General features: G+C 39.1%; 2 protein-coding genes across 4 annotated transcripts in view; one reads left to right on the forward strand and one right to left on the reverse strand.

Annotated features, from left to right (window-relative positions):
* Nucleotides 1-804: 804 nt before the first annotated feature.
* Nucleotides 805-10,272, reverse strand: lgals3a (lectin, galactoside binding soluble 3a). The gene is made up of 6 exons (XM_057860487.1): nucleotides 10,137-10,272; nucleotides 9,742-9,759; nucleotides 9,012-9,671; nucleotides 3,965-4,053; nucleotides 1,444-1,600; nucleotides 805-1,374 (listed from the first exon to the last, which is right to left on the reverse strand). The coding sequence occupies exons 2-6, from the start codon at nucleotides 9,754-9,756 to the stop codon at nucleotides 1,219-1,221; spliced, it is 1,077 nt and encodes a 358-aa protein (XP_057716470.1). The 5' UTR covers nucleotides 9,757-9,759; nucleotides 10,137-10,272; the 3' UTR covers nucleotides 805-1,218.
* Nucleotides 10,273-14,383: 4,111 nt separating this feature from the next.
* The window catches only part of sav1 (salvador family WW domain containing protein 1), a 115,133-nt gene continuing 112,894 nt past the window's right edge, over nucleotides 14,384-16,622 (forward strand). For all 3 annotated transcript variants that reach the window (XM_057858808.1, XM_057858806.1, XM_057858807.1), the window contains exons 1-2: nucleotides 14,384-14,661; nucleotides 15,562-16,041. In XM_057858808.1, coding sequence (XP_057714791.1) covers nucleotides 14,568-14,661; nucleotides 15,562-16,041 — 574 coding nt within the window. In that variant the 5' untranslated portion in view covers nucleotides 14,384-14,567. The remainder of the gene's footprint in view (nucleotides 14,662-15,561; nucleotides 16,042-16,622) is intronic.

A 16,622-nucleotide genomic window follows, 5' to 3' on the forward strand; every position in this document is an offset into this window, starting at 1 on the left:
AGCGTTACGTGCGACTGCTGCCCCCTAGCGTGACAAGGGGTGATTTGGAAATTATTTTACCGGAGGAACTCGAACATTTTTAATTTTGGTCGTCGTCTCACCAGTGTTTAAAAACGTTTTTACATGTAATTTTACATTTCAAATCACAGCATAGGTGAAACAGAAAAATGTATTTTAAATATTTTTACACCTCCAAATTATGTAATATCTTGCTTTAAAAAGTATAATTCATGTGTCTATCATATTATTTGGTATTATTTAAAGTACTTAAATGTTAGTTTTAAATTATATCATATACTTCATTACCTAGGTTATGAAGTCCATGATTATACCCACATTTTATATTAAGCTACCGTGTAAAGCTTTTACATTTTAATTTAGTTATTTCCAGTACTTCAAAAGTAAAAAGCTAACGTATTTCAACTTAAAATGTTTTGCACACTTCCATAACATTTACTGTATATTAAAGAAAAAACCATTCAACTATTTGTTTACCCCAAAAATTTAAGTTGCTCCCACATTGTTATGCCAGCAGAACAATTTGAGACAAAGGTAATCTGTTTGTCTCATCTACTAGCAGACAATTTTAAAAACATTTGTCCCATGTATTTTTCAAGGAATGTAAATTTGATTCATCTGTCAAATCTTTATCGCTGTTTATTTAACGGCTCTTTAAAAATAAAGTTCTGTTGAGAAATGAGGTGATATGTAAAACTTAAAAGTGAGATTTGCAAATGATTTTGGAGTTATGCACATCAGGTGTTCAATACATTATTAACGACAAAGTACTCATGAAAACCAAGCATCATTGACATATCTTTATTATTTCAGTCATATGTCCAATACGTAGAAGTACATTTGGGGGGGAAAATAAAATCAGCCATTTAATTTTTCCCATCATTTCGAGCAAAACAAACACTTGAACCACTGTTACCTTTGGCAATAACATACTTAACTCCTGATGTTCTTTCCTTCGAGTCAGAACACTGGAGAACACGACGCTTTTCATTTCACAACTCAGAAGTCGTCAAGGTTAATAGTCCTAACATGAGTATACAGCAAAGCATTATTTTCAGCATTTGTGTGCCATCTATTTAGATAAATTATGAACAAGACTGCCTAGTGGGCAAAGGTGACCTTCTACTTAGTGCGAGTCAAATTCCAAAGGCGTGCGCGTTCTTTCCTTCCGATTCAGTTTGTTTTCCAGGCAGGCGGCATTCAGATCATGTTGGGCGCCACGCTGTACAGTGCCACATCACCCGTCACCCGTAGCAGGGTGACGTCCTCCAGGCCACCCACGCGGTGGTCGTACTCCAGCAGGTGGTTGCCGTCCACAGCCACCTTAAAGACGTCCTCCTCCACCAGGATCTTAAGCTGTACGAAGGATCTCGTAAAGTGAGTGTGACCTCCACCAAGGCCAAACAATTCCAGCCCGCGGCTTACCTCGAAACGTTGGCCTTGGACGAAGGGGAAAACTCCACCCCTTTCTTCAGGCCCCCAACAGCCCCCGATGCTGGAGTTTCTAACGATGGTCTGCTCGTGGAAACGAGGGTTGAAGTGAAAGACCACATCTGAACCTTTCATGAAGTCCACGTGGAACCTGTTGCACGAAGGAGGTGCGAACAATACATACGGTTAGAGAATAATTAACAGATCAAAACGCGAAACATGTTAACTTTTAGTTTTGTTAAAGGAAAATGCTTTTTATTCAAATGCTGAAATGTTTTAGCAACCAAATTTTCAGAAACATTAACAGTAATTTGTGCTTTCATCACTTTCGATCAGTGTTTTTCAAACGGTGTGCTGTGAGAGATCGTCCGGTGTGCCGCGAGAAATTTTCCAAATATAACATTTTTATTTTTATTTTATTTTTATACGTCGTCGGGCGGACTTGCAGTAGGAAGGAAGGAGCAGGTAGAAAGGTGGTCGTGTGCAGATGAGCGAGGTATTGCTCTTGTCGCGTTCAATAACTGCTCGGATTTCTAGCCATCAGCTACCTTGCTGTCCGCGACAATGTTGACCCTAGCCCATCTACTGTACATCATTTGATTAGACTCGTCAAGAGTCAATATTTACGAAAATGTCCTTTCCATTTTATCAATGGGTGACGACAGTCAATCCTCTCCATGTTTTATTCATACACATTGTCAAGGCCAGCAAGGTGGCTGATGGCTAGAAATCTGAGCAGTTCTTGAACGCGACAAGAGCAGCTATCCTAAACGTCATCCCCAAACGAAACACCCGTCGCTTCAAAACAAGTCGATGGACTATTTTGTTCGCCTTTGTGAAAACACAGAGAAACAGGCAACTTTTTGGAGAAAAGCTACAAAGGTAAATGAGAAAGCCCCCAAAGCCTTGTTGCTAAACTTGTTGCTAAATCCAAAGTCCCACACTGTGGCAGAGACCTGCCTGCAAAGCTATTGTCAGCGAGCTGCTCGGCCCTGATGCGGTTAATGACATTGCTAAAGCCCCCCTATCTGGTAATTCTGAGCTTTTCAAGCCTAACTGATTTAAAAAAAAAAAAAAAAAAAAAAAAAAGAGACAGAGCTGTTGCTGAGGATTCCTGCCAGGATATCAGCTTTGGGTTCATCTAAACAGGCTCAAGTTTCACACTGAGTAAGTATAAGTATTGAGAAACTATTTTATAATATAAATAAATATATTGAACAGAAAGTAATTTGGGAACATTTTTGGTTTATGGTGTGTCGTGAGATTCATTCCAAAGTATAAAAGGGGCCGTGACTCAGAAAAGGTTGGAAAAGCTCTGCTTTAGATTACTGATGTCAAACTCAGACCAGACCATCAAATCCTTTTCAGGAGCCCGCCAAATCAAATAATGTGCATTGACTGATTCTTGCTAAAAAATAATATACATATTTTCTGGAGTCCTTAATTTTTCAGAGGATTACAGAAAATGTATTTTAAATAAATCTGAGAGCATCTACTGCTCTTTCCTTTTTTTTTTTTTTTTTTTTTTTTTTTTTTTTAAACTTTAAACAACTTTTTTTTTCTTCCAAAAGGACATTTTTTTCTTTTCTTTTTTATTATTTTTTTCCATTTAAAATAATTTGAAAAAAAATTAAAAGCAGAATATTTACCTTTATCATGTTTGATGTTTTTATATAAAAACATATTTTGGTCTTTTATTTAAAAAAATTATCAATTAAATATAAAATGAATACAAAAATAACTAAAAGAATGCGGATTTATATTGTATTTAATTGGTCGATTAATAAAACTTAACTTAAAATCCAAGTCGACCAATTTCATTTTAAATGTAGGTTTTGCTGGAAACTTTACAACAACAAAAAAACAAACAAAAAAAAGGGAGTGGGGGGAGAGTTTTTGGTTAAAACTGAACTAGTGCTGCAACGATTAATCGATGAACTCGAGTATTCGATTAAAAAAAATTATTCGAAGTAAATTTTGTTGCTTCGAGTATTCGTTTAATTAAAATTGGCGTTCTAATGGTTTATTTTGATAGTGTTTACATTTCGTTTAATTGATTAGTGTGGATACACTACCCTCTGGTTTGCCTAATTTCACATGGCTGAATCCAACTGCACCCCGTTCAGTCCAGCGTAGGCTAAGTTTTTGTTTGAACTAATGTTTTTTAATACATTGGTAATTTAGTTTATAGGTATATTTAGCTGTTTTTTGTGGGAATATGTATCTGAACCATTTGTTAGGAGCATTTTAAAAAAACAATAGCGTTTTATAGCATTTAACCTAGCGGACTTTTGCTATGTAAGTTAGCCAATTGTTCGTTTGTTGTTGTACATATATCCTTATTTTATTTTATTTTTTAAAATTGTTTTATACCGTTTGTGGCTCAGCTCAGGTATTTTAATTTTTCATGTTCCTTATCCGATTACTTGATTATTCGAACTTACTAAAATAATTGATAGCTGCAGCCCTAAACTCAACGTTTCAAGTTCACTGGACCTCAGGAACTACAACAAACCTGCTGGCTCCAGGAACCGGCTCCCCGACGATGGTGATGACGAGACGCGGCATCAGCCCAGCATGGAGCGGAAGATCGTATGGCACCATCTACAAAAACAACATATCTTCATATTTTATTGTACTCACTTCACTTCAGGTACAAGCTTCCTTTTGCAGCTAATCATACTAAAAGAAAAAAAGGTGGAAGATATTACTTTCAAAGTGGAACCTGGTTAGACAGACCTTTTATTTAACAGACAAAATGGCGGCCAGTGATACAGCGTTTTTTTTTCTTTCTTTTGTTAATACAAAAAAGCAGCAATATAAATTTAATGAATGTGTCCATCATAGTACATGGTGCTCGAAGTTTTAAACCGCCACCCCCCCTGCACCATGTTTAAGTTCAAACCACATGTTGATTCTGCAGGTGATGTCCTTTATCCCTTTCATTTTTTTGGCGGATAGAATCTGGGCTGAAAGACAAGAAGACATTTTCAAAAATAACCTTAGCAAAAATGGGTCATATTCAACTTTGTAATTGTTGATGCGTCCCGCCCCCAGCAGAGTCTGACACGATAGTCCCGAAGCCCTCTGAAAAGAAACTCCTGTGTCCCAGTGAGGAAAGAAACCAAATTGACAGAATGAGCTGTTTCGACTAGGGCTACCACAAACAATCATTTTGATAGTGAATAAATCACAGGACCGGTTCATATATGAATCACGTTATTTGCCGTTACATTAGACATAGCTAGGGTGACCAAACGTCCTCTTTCGACCGGACAGGTCCACTTCTTACATCGCGTCCGTGGTGTCCGGCGTTTTTTTTTTTTTTTAAATCATGAAAATGTCCGGTTTTCATTATTTTTCACGGGACCAATTAGCGTGTGTTGAAATTGATTGACGCTTTGCACAGAATACTACAGTACTGTGCTGCCTGTGACGTGTTCCCAGAGAGCCTGCCCAGTTGTTAAGACTTTTATTAAGATCAACAGGTATATAATCAAATGCTCATGTACCCAAAAGAGTAATTAAGTCGAAAATATATTTATCCTACTTCGGATACCAATTTGCGCATGTGTGCGCAGTCACAGACTGGCTTTATCATGGTGTCATTCCCAAACAAACCTTCGTCACGGCAGGAGCTCACAGGCTATCGGTATGTACGCTTACTAAATTTACCTTTTGACAACTGTTGACTTCTGTTGGAGCTTTGTACTGGTGTGATTTGTAAAATCCCGTTTGGTGTCGCATCATTGTGGTGCCGATGATTGTAAACGTTCATAGCAATGTTTGATTTTTACCTCGGCTACAAGTGCTCGCTAATAGGGTAGTTGTCAGTGAGCTAAGCCCGCTAGGCATTATAGGGAAAAGTTTTGAACTGCTGCGTTTGGAAACATGCTGGTTGAAATGTTTGTCAGTTTAGTTTGGTTATTGTTTGCGTGCAATCTAGAACATTGAATGAGGATAATAACAAGTTTTCAACGACAATTGTATTGATAGTAATTTCTAAAAATGTTTAGTTGTCACATAGCCTACTGCATTTGTGTATTGACTGGACTGCACTTCCATGGGTCTGCATTATATTCATAAAATAGTTTTTGAACGGCTTCTGTGTCATGATGACGTTGCTGACTCATTATATGGAGGTAAATTTTTGTCTTTATTATTCCCCCCAAAAAATCAAAGAAAAAAAGTATAAATAAAACTAAATTTTACTGTACAGATGGGAGAGGCACGCTTTTACAGTGTATCACAAAAGTGAGTACACCCCTCACATTTCTGCAGATATTGACACTGACAAAATGACACTTAAGACACTTGACACTAGAGCTGGGAATCTTTGGGCACCTAACGATTCGATTACGATTCAGAGGCTCCGATTCGATTATAAAATGATTATTGATGCATCCCCCTCCTTTTTTTTGTTTTTGTTTAATGTTTTGTAATGTTTTGTACATTAGTTCCAAAATTGTTCAAAAATACTCTCAGGCTAAACCAAACTACTATTTCAGTATCAAGTTAACATATAACAGTAAACAAATATACAAAAATAACAGTAAATAAAAAAACTCCAGTCCCCATTCTGTATCAGCAGCTTTAAACTACATTCAATTAATTTAATGTTGTGAATCAACCGTTGCAGTTGTTAAAATTGCTCCCGTTATTCCATAATTTCCCTTTTGTCTACTTTCGACATGTGAAAGTTTAAAAACTATTTTAAAGATATATTCAAGTCAATAGTTTACAGATTTAAGAGTATTTTAGATAAAAAGTTAATTAGGTTCGCTACAACAGCCTTGCAGGGAAGTGTACTGCTTTAAGATGGCGGCCGTTTACTAACGCTCGCATCTAGCTTTTTTGTAGATGTGCTGCTAACGCTACCGAATCTATATTGCATCTAGTCCTATATAAATGATATCTACCGTAACATTATGCGGATGTACTTTGTAGCAGCTTTTCGGCAGCAGTCAGGTATGTTGTTGTGTTTTTTTATCTCGTGGCATGAGCTGAGCTAGAGCCGTGAGTTGAGCATTGGCATTACCCGAGGGGCCGGGTAATGAGAAGTATGATGTTTAGCTACTCTCGCGCCGTTCCTCCATGCGTCCCGAAGACCGCGCGGCGCGCTGCGTGTGTTGTACTTCCACTTTACTTGGCATATTTCAATAATCGGAATTTGGATGTTTGTGAATCGTTCTCGAATCTTCCACGGCCGAATCGCGAATAATCTAAGAATCGGAAATTTTGCACACCTCAACTTGACACAATGAAAAGTAGTCTGTGTGCAGCTTGTATAATACAGCTAATTTATTTTCCCCTCAAAATAACTAAAAATATAGCCATTAATATCTAAACCCCTGGCAAAAAAGTGAGTACACCCCTTTGAAAAAACATACGACCCTAAATGTCCAAATTGAGTACTGCTTGTCATTTTCCCTCCAAAATGTCATGTGACTCGCTACAGGAGTGCTCTCAGCATTGCTGCAGAGATTGAAGAGGTGGGGGGGGGGGGGGGTCAGCCTTTTAGTGCTCAGACCATATGCCGCACTCTACATCAAATTGGTCTGCATGGCTGTCACCGCAGGAGGAAGCCTCTTCTGAAGACGGTACACAAGAAAGCCCGCCCGTCTCATCAGACCATAGGACATGGTTCCAGTAATCAAGTGCTTTGTTGATATGTCTTCAGCAAACTGTTTGCGGGCTGTCTTATGTTATTTCTTTATGTCCTACTTTGACTTAACAAAATAAAATGAAGAAATCAGATATTTACAACTGAGAATTTTATGTATAATTCCATGAGTTTAGACAGGTTTAAAGTGAAAAAGGTCCTAAACGATAAATTGGTGATCAAAATAGTTGTTGATTAATTTGCTAATCGATTAATTGTTGCACCTCTAGCGTGGATTTATTCAATGAAGAAATTAATAACTTAATATAGACAAGACTTGTTTAAAAATAATTCACATTATGAAGGCTGCACGGTGGGACAGTAAAATGTTTAAAACTTTTTTTTTTTTTTAAATTTCCAAACAACACTTTTTCAGTATCGGATTGGGACTCTTTCAGACGATTCTGAAAATCAGGTGACTCGGTGCAAAAATATGTGACCAGGAAATTCCTAGTGAAATCTTATGGTTGATATGTCATAATAATAATAAATCTGAAATAAAAAAAAGCTTTTTTATTGTCACCTTAATTTATGGTGACTGGCGAATTGAGGTTGGGGGAGACGGTGGGTGTATTAGAGGAAGATACATCTGCTTGAGGACCGTCTACATCGTAGACATATTCCGACCATATTGTCGAGTCAGTTCACTCACACGTACATTACGCTCATATTTTCATTTCATTTCCTTCTTAATTTAAATGGTAAGCGTCACCTTTTTCCTTTTTTCACCGTCTGCACTAACTTTGGGACTAGGCATGTGCTGATGACCGGTTTCAAGGTATAGCGTGGTATAAAAACGTAACGGTTTCAAAACGGCAAAAATTTTCTGTCACACCGTCCCCTAAGGTATTATTAGGCTTAGCTATTTTTTATGTACCATAAAGGCAGGGAGAAATCCCTCACTTGCAGCTGAAAGGCTCAACCCTCCCCCATCGGTTGTTGCTCAGTGTCAGTGAGTCAGCTGTGCTACACGATGGCTGGTGGAGGTGAAACTCCTGAACTTTTCCCCTATCGAAGAAAATGAAATCGCTGGTATGGGAATACTTTGGCTACAGAAAAGTTACAGACGGGGGAAACTCTGAGGTATTTATCTTTTTCACTGTCGTTTCTCTAAGTGTGTCGCCAATTGTAATTACCGTATTTTTCGGACTATAAGTCGCACCTGAGTATAAGTCGCACCAGCCATAAAATGCCCAACGAAGAGGAAAAAAACATATATATGTCACACCGGAGTATAAGTCGCATTTTTGGGGGAAATTTACTTGATAACATCCAATACATAGAACAGATATGTCATCTTGAAAGGCAATAAAAATAAAAATACAATAGAGAACAACATGCTGAATAAGTACTGTATGATAATGTTACATGATGCATGAACAACCAAATGCGAATGTGTCCGGTATGTTAATGTAACATAGTTATTAAGAGTTATTCAGCTAAGTATAGCATATAGAATATGCTAACAAGTTTACCAAACCATCAGTGTCACTCCAAAACACCAAAATAACATGCGAAAGGATATTATATTGTGTTAATAATTTCACACATAAGTCGCTCCTGAGTATAAGCCGCACCCCCAACCAAACTATGAAAAAAACTGCGACTTATAGTCCGAAAAATACGGTAATTATTTTATATTAGCTGAAGATGAATAACCAATTGGCTGCCATTGACGGCGACAGACCAGGAAAGAATGATTGCTGCCAGCCCCTCCTAGTTTAAATGGATTGCTTGTCAGTCACCATCAATGGCAGACAAAAACCAGAGGAGAATTTTACACTTGGACCCCTTGGTGAAAAAGCGTCAAGCAAGGCAAAAAAAGGTCAAAGTATGTCCCCAGACAAGCTCTAGTGTAAACTCAGCAAGCAAAGCAAATGGACCAGTTAGTTGTACTCACCAGCATGCCTCCTGGAGCAGCAGGGTTGTCGTACGGACCCATTGAGCCAGGACCGAAGGGTCCCGGTGCTGGTGGGAAACCACCACCGCCGGGTCCCCAAGAGCCAGCGGGAATAGGGGGAAAGCCACCGCCTGGGGGGAACGCCGGGAAGGCACCTGGGCCAGCGGGAGGGGGGAAACCGCCAGGACCGCCTGGCCCGTACATGCCGTTACCCCCAGGTGGGTAGGTTCCTGGAAGAGGCATGTTTGGATAAGGCCCGGGAGGAGCGCCGGGACCAGAGGGGAAAGGTCCAGCTGGGTAAGGAACAGGCCCACCGGGTAGCTGACCCGGTGCTCCTTCGGGCGGATAGTGCCCTGGGAATTGGCCAGGCGCCCCAGGGCTGGCGGGGTACTGCCCCGGGGCCCCTGGCGCCGGAGGATATTGTCCAGGCATCCCAGGAGCGGACGGGAATCCACCCGGTGCCGAAGGGGGCCCCGGGTAGTGGCCCGGTGCGCCGGGGCCAGAGGAGAAGGGGAACTGGCCTGGCGGGGGCGCCGAGGGCTGAGCAGGAGCGCCAGGAGCTGACGAGGGCCATCCCGGGTTGTTTGCTGGTGCCGACGGGTTGGTGTTCCCTTGCGGTTTGGCCTGGCTCGGTGTACTGTCACCTAATGCGTCTGTTAACTACAGTACAGAAAACAAAAATCTCTATACAGCGGAAAAACGACAAAAAACTGACATTTGGGCAACTCACCGAGAAATCCGACATGACCTAAGACAAAGACAAGAGCGAGTGTGAGTATTCTTGAGGCGGGTTAACAAGCTGTCAAGCAAGGAGGGAGTGTCACATACACAGGAACATCTGAGTTAAAACACACTCAACATTTCCATTCTGTACAAATAAGTAACAAAGTCCACGGAGGTAGACGCCCGAGTAGACCAAAACCATATTCGGCCGAGTAAATCACGCTGTCACTAGGTACATGCTAAAGGCTATTGATTTATTTGGCCATACGAGTTAAGTTGATGTACTATTGACAGCTCGAGTGGGTTAAACTGCAGCTGCGGAGGCTACCTCGCTAGTTTGTTAACTCAACTCCGCTAGCAGTAAAAGATAACAAGAGAGAATGCGGTATTATCGATAGAAACCTTGCCGGGTGTTGGATTCTTCAGTGGTGAAAGTAGGTCGCTTGTTGTCCAGGGGCGTAGGCCAGTTAGCCGGCTAATTTAGCCTCCTCCTAATTTAGCTGCCTGCTCGCACAACTCTACAAACCGGAAGTGCGAAACGCCCGTTTGATTACGTCACCGCGCCAAAGACTACAGTATTTCAATTTTGATTTCATAGTCATAATATTTACCGAAAATTATTTTACTTACAAAAAGGAACCAATTACATTGTACTGGGATGGCTGGAATACAATGATCATGTTTTAGTGCCATTGACGGAGATAAAAGTCCAACCCATTTAGGCTGGGAGGGCAAGCAGCAATCAATGGCAGCCAATGATTAATGTATTAAATAACTAATAATGAATAATAATTAATAATATTTAAGCTGTTAGAACAGTAGGGATGTCGTTTTTGTGTTTCCTACGTTTGAGTGCTGTAAGTGGTAATGTGACATAGTTACTGTATGGTCAATGTATACAGTTTATTTTTAAAGGCTCTCTGGTTCCTCTACCGCTGTCAATGGCCGTCAACAGGTTAGGTTAGAATAGAATAGAATAGAATAGAATAGAATAGAATAGAATAGAATAGAATAGAATAGAATAGAATAGAATAGAATAGAATAGAATAGAATAGAATAGAATAACCCTTTATTGTCATTACACAGTTGTACAATGAAATTGTGGTGCATCTCCCTTTACAGTGCAGGACAAGTAAAAATCTTGAAAGTTGTTTGCACCATAAGCGGAGTTTGGGGGGGGTCAGACCCCCCCGTAGGCCAAAAAGTGTCATTGTATATAACTGACTTTCCTATATATGTATAAAAGTTGTAAAAGCATTAAAGCAAACAACAGAAATGAATGAAATCAACAAAAAAAGATTTTTATAATGGGTCAAAATTATTTTTCGAACAGATCATGTGACTAGCACCTTAGACGGTCATTTGCTTTGCATATTATTTTGCATATTATTTAAAAGAAAAAAAAAAAGGGGAGGGCAATTTTATTTTTCAAATGATTTTTTTGTTTGAAAATATTTTTCGGGGATTGAAGCCACTTTTTGGGGGATTGAATGATTTAGGCACAAATGTCCTTCCCATAATATGACTCAAAAACAAAAAGGCTTGCTAAAATCAAAGCAAAAATTTTAAATTAAAAATTAAGTGTTCAAATGCAAATATTTTCTATGATTGAAATTTTTCTTTTTTTGATTGAATTGATTTTTTTGTTTGAAAATATACATTTTTTGTTTGAAGCAACTTATTTTTTGATTGAATAATAAAGACACAAATGTCCTAGCCAAAATGTGACTCAAACGCAAAACATTACTTCAATCAAAAAAGTTGCTTCAATCAAAAAAATAAAATAAATAATTGACTTCAATCAATACAAAAATTCAAAGAAAAATAGCTTTCAAATGCATTTTTTTGAGTTTCAAATTTATTTTTGCATTCAAACACATTTTTGATCGAATAATGAAGACACAAATCTACCTCCATATGGCTCCGCCCAGGGGATACAATTTTTGACTGGGGTAACTACATTGGCACGACACCGGCGGGCGTACCATATTCAATGGATGACGATCTTGGCGAAAAGTATAGCTGTCCTAAGCAGCCTGATTTAGAATTCCCCTTAAGAATGATGGGAAACAAAAAACGCTCTTTTTCAACTTATTATTATTATACATATTCTTGTAAGTTAATTTTATTGCTGACACTGCGTTTTGGGGTCATCAACATGTTGTGACCCCCCTGGCCAAAAAGTCAAACTCCGCCTATGGTTTGCACGAATAAAAGTATCAAATCTAAATAAATATAAAATATGTATTAGGTAGTCCTTTGTTCAAGCAGTGAAAATAACTGAAATGAAGTAGCAGCAGTTGACAGTGAGACATTGGATATTGCACATTAATATTGCACTTAAATAAGTATTGCACATAGAATATGTGTGAATAGAAGTAGCAGAAGTTGACAGTGAGGCATTGAAAATTGCACATTAATATTGCACCTAAATAAGTATTGCACATAGAATACGTGTGAATCATAAGCAGATTTTAAGGGGCCCCCCCTGGTGGCTGAAAAGTGTCATTGCATGAAATTGACTTTCCTATATATATAAAAAAGTTGTAAAGCAATAAAACTGCAACAAAAATGAATGAAATGAACAAAAAATCTATTTTCATAATGGGTCAAAATAATTTTTCGAACAGATCATGTGACTTTAGACGATCATTTGCTTTGCATATGATAAAAAAAAAATAGGGGAGGGCAATTTTATTTTTCAAATGATTTTTTTCTTTGATTGAGAATATATTTTTTTTTTATTGAAGCAACTTTTTTGGGATTGAATGATTTAGACACAAATGTACTACCCATAATACGGCCCAAACACAAAAAGGATTGCTTCAATCAAATAAAACTTTTTTAATGAAAAATTGAAGTGTTCAAATGCAAATCTTTCAATCTCAAATATTTTTTCTTATTCAAAAATGTTTTCAATGATTGAATTTTTTTTATTTTTATTTTTTATTTTTTTTATTGAAGTGATTTTTCTTTTGAAAATACATTTTTTGTATGAGGCAACTTATTTTTTGATTGAATAATAAAGACAAAAAACTTCCTAGCCAAAATGTGGCTCAAACACAAATCAACATTACTTCAACCAAAAAAGTTGCTTCAATCAAAAATAAAAATTGACTCCAATAAAAGAAAAAAATCAAAGAAAAATGGCTTTCACATGCATTTTTTTTAGTTTCAAATTTATTTTTGCATTTAAACAATTCTTTTTTTTTTTTTTATTGAAGCTTTTTTTGATTGAAAATATATATATTGATTGAAGATTTTTTTTTTTTTTATTAAAGCAACTTTTTTTGGATTGAATAATAAAGACACAAATCTACCTCCATATGGCTTCGCCCAGGGGATACATTTTTTGACTGGGGTAACTACATTGGAACGACACCGGCGGGCGTACCATATTCAATGGATGACGATCTTGGCGAAAAGTATAGCTGTCCTAAGCAGTCTGATTTAGAATTCCCCTCAAGAATGATGGGAAGCAAAAAAATGCTCATTGTCAACTTATTATTATAAATATTCTTGTAAATTTAATTTTATGGCTGACACTGCGTTTCGAGGTCATCAACATGTTGTGCTCCCCCTGCCCCAAAACTCAAACTCCGCCTATGGTGTGAATAGAAGTTAAGTAGCAAAAGTTGACAGTGAGGCCTTGAATATTGCACTTATTAAGTATTGGACATAGTATATTGCATACAAATTAATATTGGACACTGGGTGATGTGGTGTTACATATAGCTGTTCAGGGTGGAAATAGCTTTAGCAAAGAAACTGTTCCTCAGTCTGTTTGTTCTTGCTTTTAAACACCTATGTTGGTTTATTTTTATTGAGATATCATTGAAAATATGTAGTAATTCAAATAAGTGCTAATTGCATCTGTGGGGGACGAGAAAAGACCAGTCTGTTTGCAACGGACAACAGAAAGCCACATCAAATAAAATGTCACTTATAAACATTAGATCCCACTCACATTGATAAGCCACTTGATTTTTTTCAGCCAAGACTGAATATTGCCAACAATCGTCCCACTTTGTTTCGCAGTGTTAGATCAGTAAACCAGCGAGCACTGTTAACATCATATAAGGTGGCATACCAAGTTGCTCAGTGCAAAATAGCAAAAATAAAAACTGTCCCACTGTCCAATGACACTGTTGTTTTTGTTCGAATATTTTTGGTTTTTATCGTTAAATGGTTATTTCGATTGTTTAGTATTTATTGATTTATTTTATTAAAATTTATTTTTCACTTTTAGATGGTCAAAAATGTACCGTGAATGTATTTTTACAGATTGGATGTGACTTTTTTTTTAATTCAGGCAAAGTGATGCTCTTTAAGTCTTTTCTATACTTTAATGTAAGTTGAGCTATATATTTTTTCTTTAATATTAAAAAGGACACAATATTATGCAGAGGTATACTTATTTTAATAATTTATAGGCAAATGATACAAATTACAGTGGCGGCAGAGAGTTGTGGGGGGGGGCGCGAAACGTTTACGTCTTCCTTGGGGGGGGCGTAACAGAAGTAATTGAGAAGCACTGGACTGATGTGATGTCTATTGAGTGGCCCGACGCAAAATGGCTAACAAGTGACAACGTTTTCCCCTATTAACTCACAGCGCGCAAGTGACATCTAGCTTCACGTATTTTATATCTATGATCCAGCAAAGCGGTACCTCAGGCTAGCTCGCCTCCACTTCCCAACCCAAGTCACTTCCAAAATGTGTTCTACCCGCGCTTGGCGACGAGCTATGCGGGGCGGTCGCCGAGCGGAGGGCTTGACGGCGCCGCGTTGTTGACGTCCTCTCTTCCCTCCCGCCCCTCTCACTGGCGTTATTATGCTCTCTCGAAAGAAGAGTAAAAGCGAGTCGTCGAAACCGGCCGAGGTCCACGGAAAGTATGTGAAGAAGGAAACGTCTCCGCTCCTCCGAAGTAAGCAACAGGCTGCTGGCTAGTTAGCATAGCCTAGCCTACTATCGACGGTACCCAATTTCTGACGATCGCTTCTCAGCAAGTCCCTCTGGGGACGTGGAAACGTTTAGACGCAACTTTCTATCCCCCCATTCGTTAAATTGTGTTAAACCTATGCATCGTTTGAGCGTACTTTTGAACCAACAGCTCCTATCTGGACTGTGTATCTTAAAAGTTTTCCGATATTATTTAACTTCAGTATAATGCAGTGTTCCAAATCATAAGATGGTGGCCATCATAAGCGAATGTTGTCAGATTACTTCTGTTTTTTTTTTTTCCTTCGCATTTAGTCCCGGAATGTCCCTTACTTGTGTCCCACACTGCTTCACTGTGCCCCATTTACTCCCGTTTTATGTCATATTGTCCGATATTGTATCCCAGTTTGTTCAATTCTACCATATCCCACGTTAGGTTGTCTCATGATGCTCAATTGTGGCCCCAAAGTAAAGAATAAAACATACATTGATTTGTCTCTTACCTACTCGAATTATAGTTTACACAGTGCGCAAAATGTTAAGCAATCACAAAAGGTAATTCCTGTCTAATATTGTCTGTACCACCTTTTTTCCTTTTAAACTGCTGTGACGTACGGTACTAGATCCAAGTTTAGTGAACAGGCTCCCTCTTATGGCATAGGAAAGAATTACGTAAACAAATGGTCAAAGTGATTGCAAAAAATAGGCATTTGAAGTGCAATACATTTTCATGTAGCTTTTCGAACTGTGTGTAATGATTTAAATAAGGACAGTTTAATTTAGCTTGAGTTTAAATATATTTTTAGGTGAATAATTAGGCCTTTTTTTTACCTTGCAAAATGAAATTGCCACTTTTTGCAATTTTGTTACCCTCTTCTTCATACAGATCTTATGCCCTCATTCATACGTCATGGCCCCACCATTCCCCGCCGTGCCGATGTGCCAATCCCTGACATGGGGCCCACTGCCTACCCGGCAGCACCTAGCCGGGATCCAACCGTGTCCCGTAGCAAGAGCTTCCTCCGCGCCGCTGTGCCTCGTCCACCGCAGGAGGCGGCCCGTCGTGAGAGCCACCGCTTGTCCGCGCCCCCGTATCCACCGCGCAGCCTGGGAGAGCTGCCGCACGAGTACGCCGGATCGCTGCAGTCCTTTCTCACGGACGGTGGCCCCGTGTCGGAGAACGGGGACGGTGGACGCTACTACTACCACCCCGGGGAGCCTTCGTACTATGACGGCCGGCAGCAACAGTCGCGGAGGATGCCCGAACGCTTCCCGGACGATTATCGCTACTATGAGCACGGTGAACACAACTTCCAAAGAGTTCCGAGGCAACACACTCCACCCACACCTAGCAGACCCCCCTCAGGTAAGGCCTCCACTGGCATTGCTAGTACGCTTAAGTGTTCGGCTGTACGATCTGGACGAATGGGAAATACAGCGATCATTCGCTGACAGCCATTTCAATCCAATAAATTGGACGGCTAGCTCTGTCAATGGCAGTAAATGAATTCATAACTTCTGGAAAAGTCGCAACTTCTACTTTTTCCCCCAGAGGCATTTACACAAAACGGGATGGCTGTAGCCCCTCAGGTGGCGCGTGAATGGGTATTTAAAGATAGATCCCGAACTGCATGAACAAGTCTTTTCACATCCTAGCTGAATGTTCCCAAAGCGCGTCACGCTCAAATTGGCGTGATAGGAATGCGGGCAGAGGTTTCTTGGGGAGCCGCACAGCGTAGTGCTTCATCTTGTGTGTTTGAACTCTTTATCTTCCTGAACACAACAAACATGTGACCGTGCTCTTCTTCTTGTACACATCAGCACATTTTTAAAAGGCATTATTTGGCCTCCGCCACAGAAACGTGCTTTTATTCTACATGGTTTCTGTTATTACAGAAAAAAAAACCGCACAAAAATAGAATATTTCTATTCGAGGTGTGACAATAT

The sequence above is a fragment of the Corythoichthys intestinalis genome, chromosome 15, assembly GCF_030265065.1.
Source record: "Corythoichthys intestinalis isolate RoL2023-P3 chromosome 15, ASM3026506v1, whole genome shotgun sequence".
NCBI classification, from domain to species: domain Eukaryota; kingdom Metazoa; phylum Chordata; class Actinopteri; order Syngnathiformes; family Syngnathidae; genus Corythoichthys; species Corythoichthys intestinalis.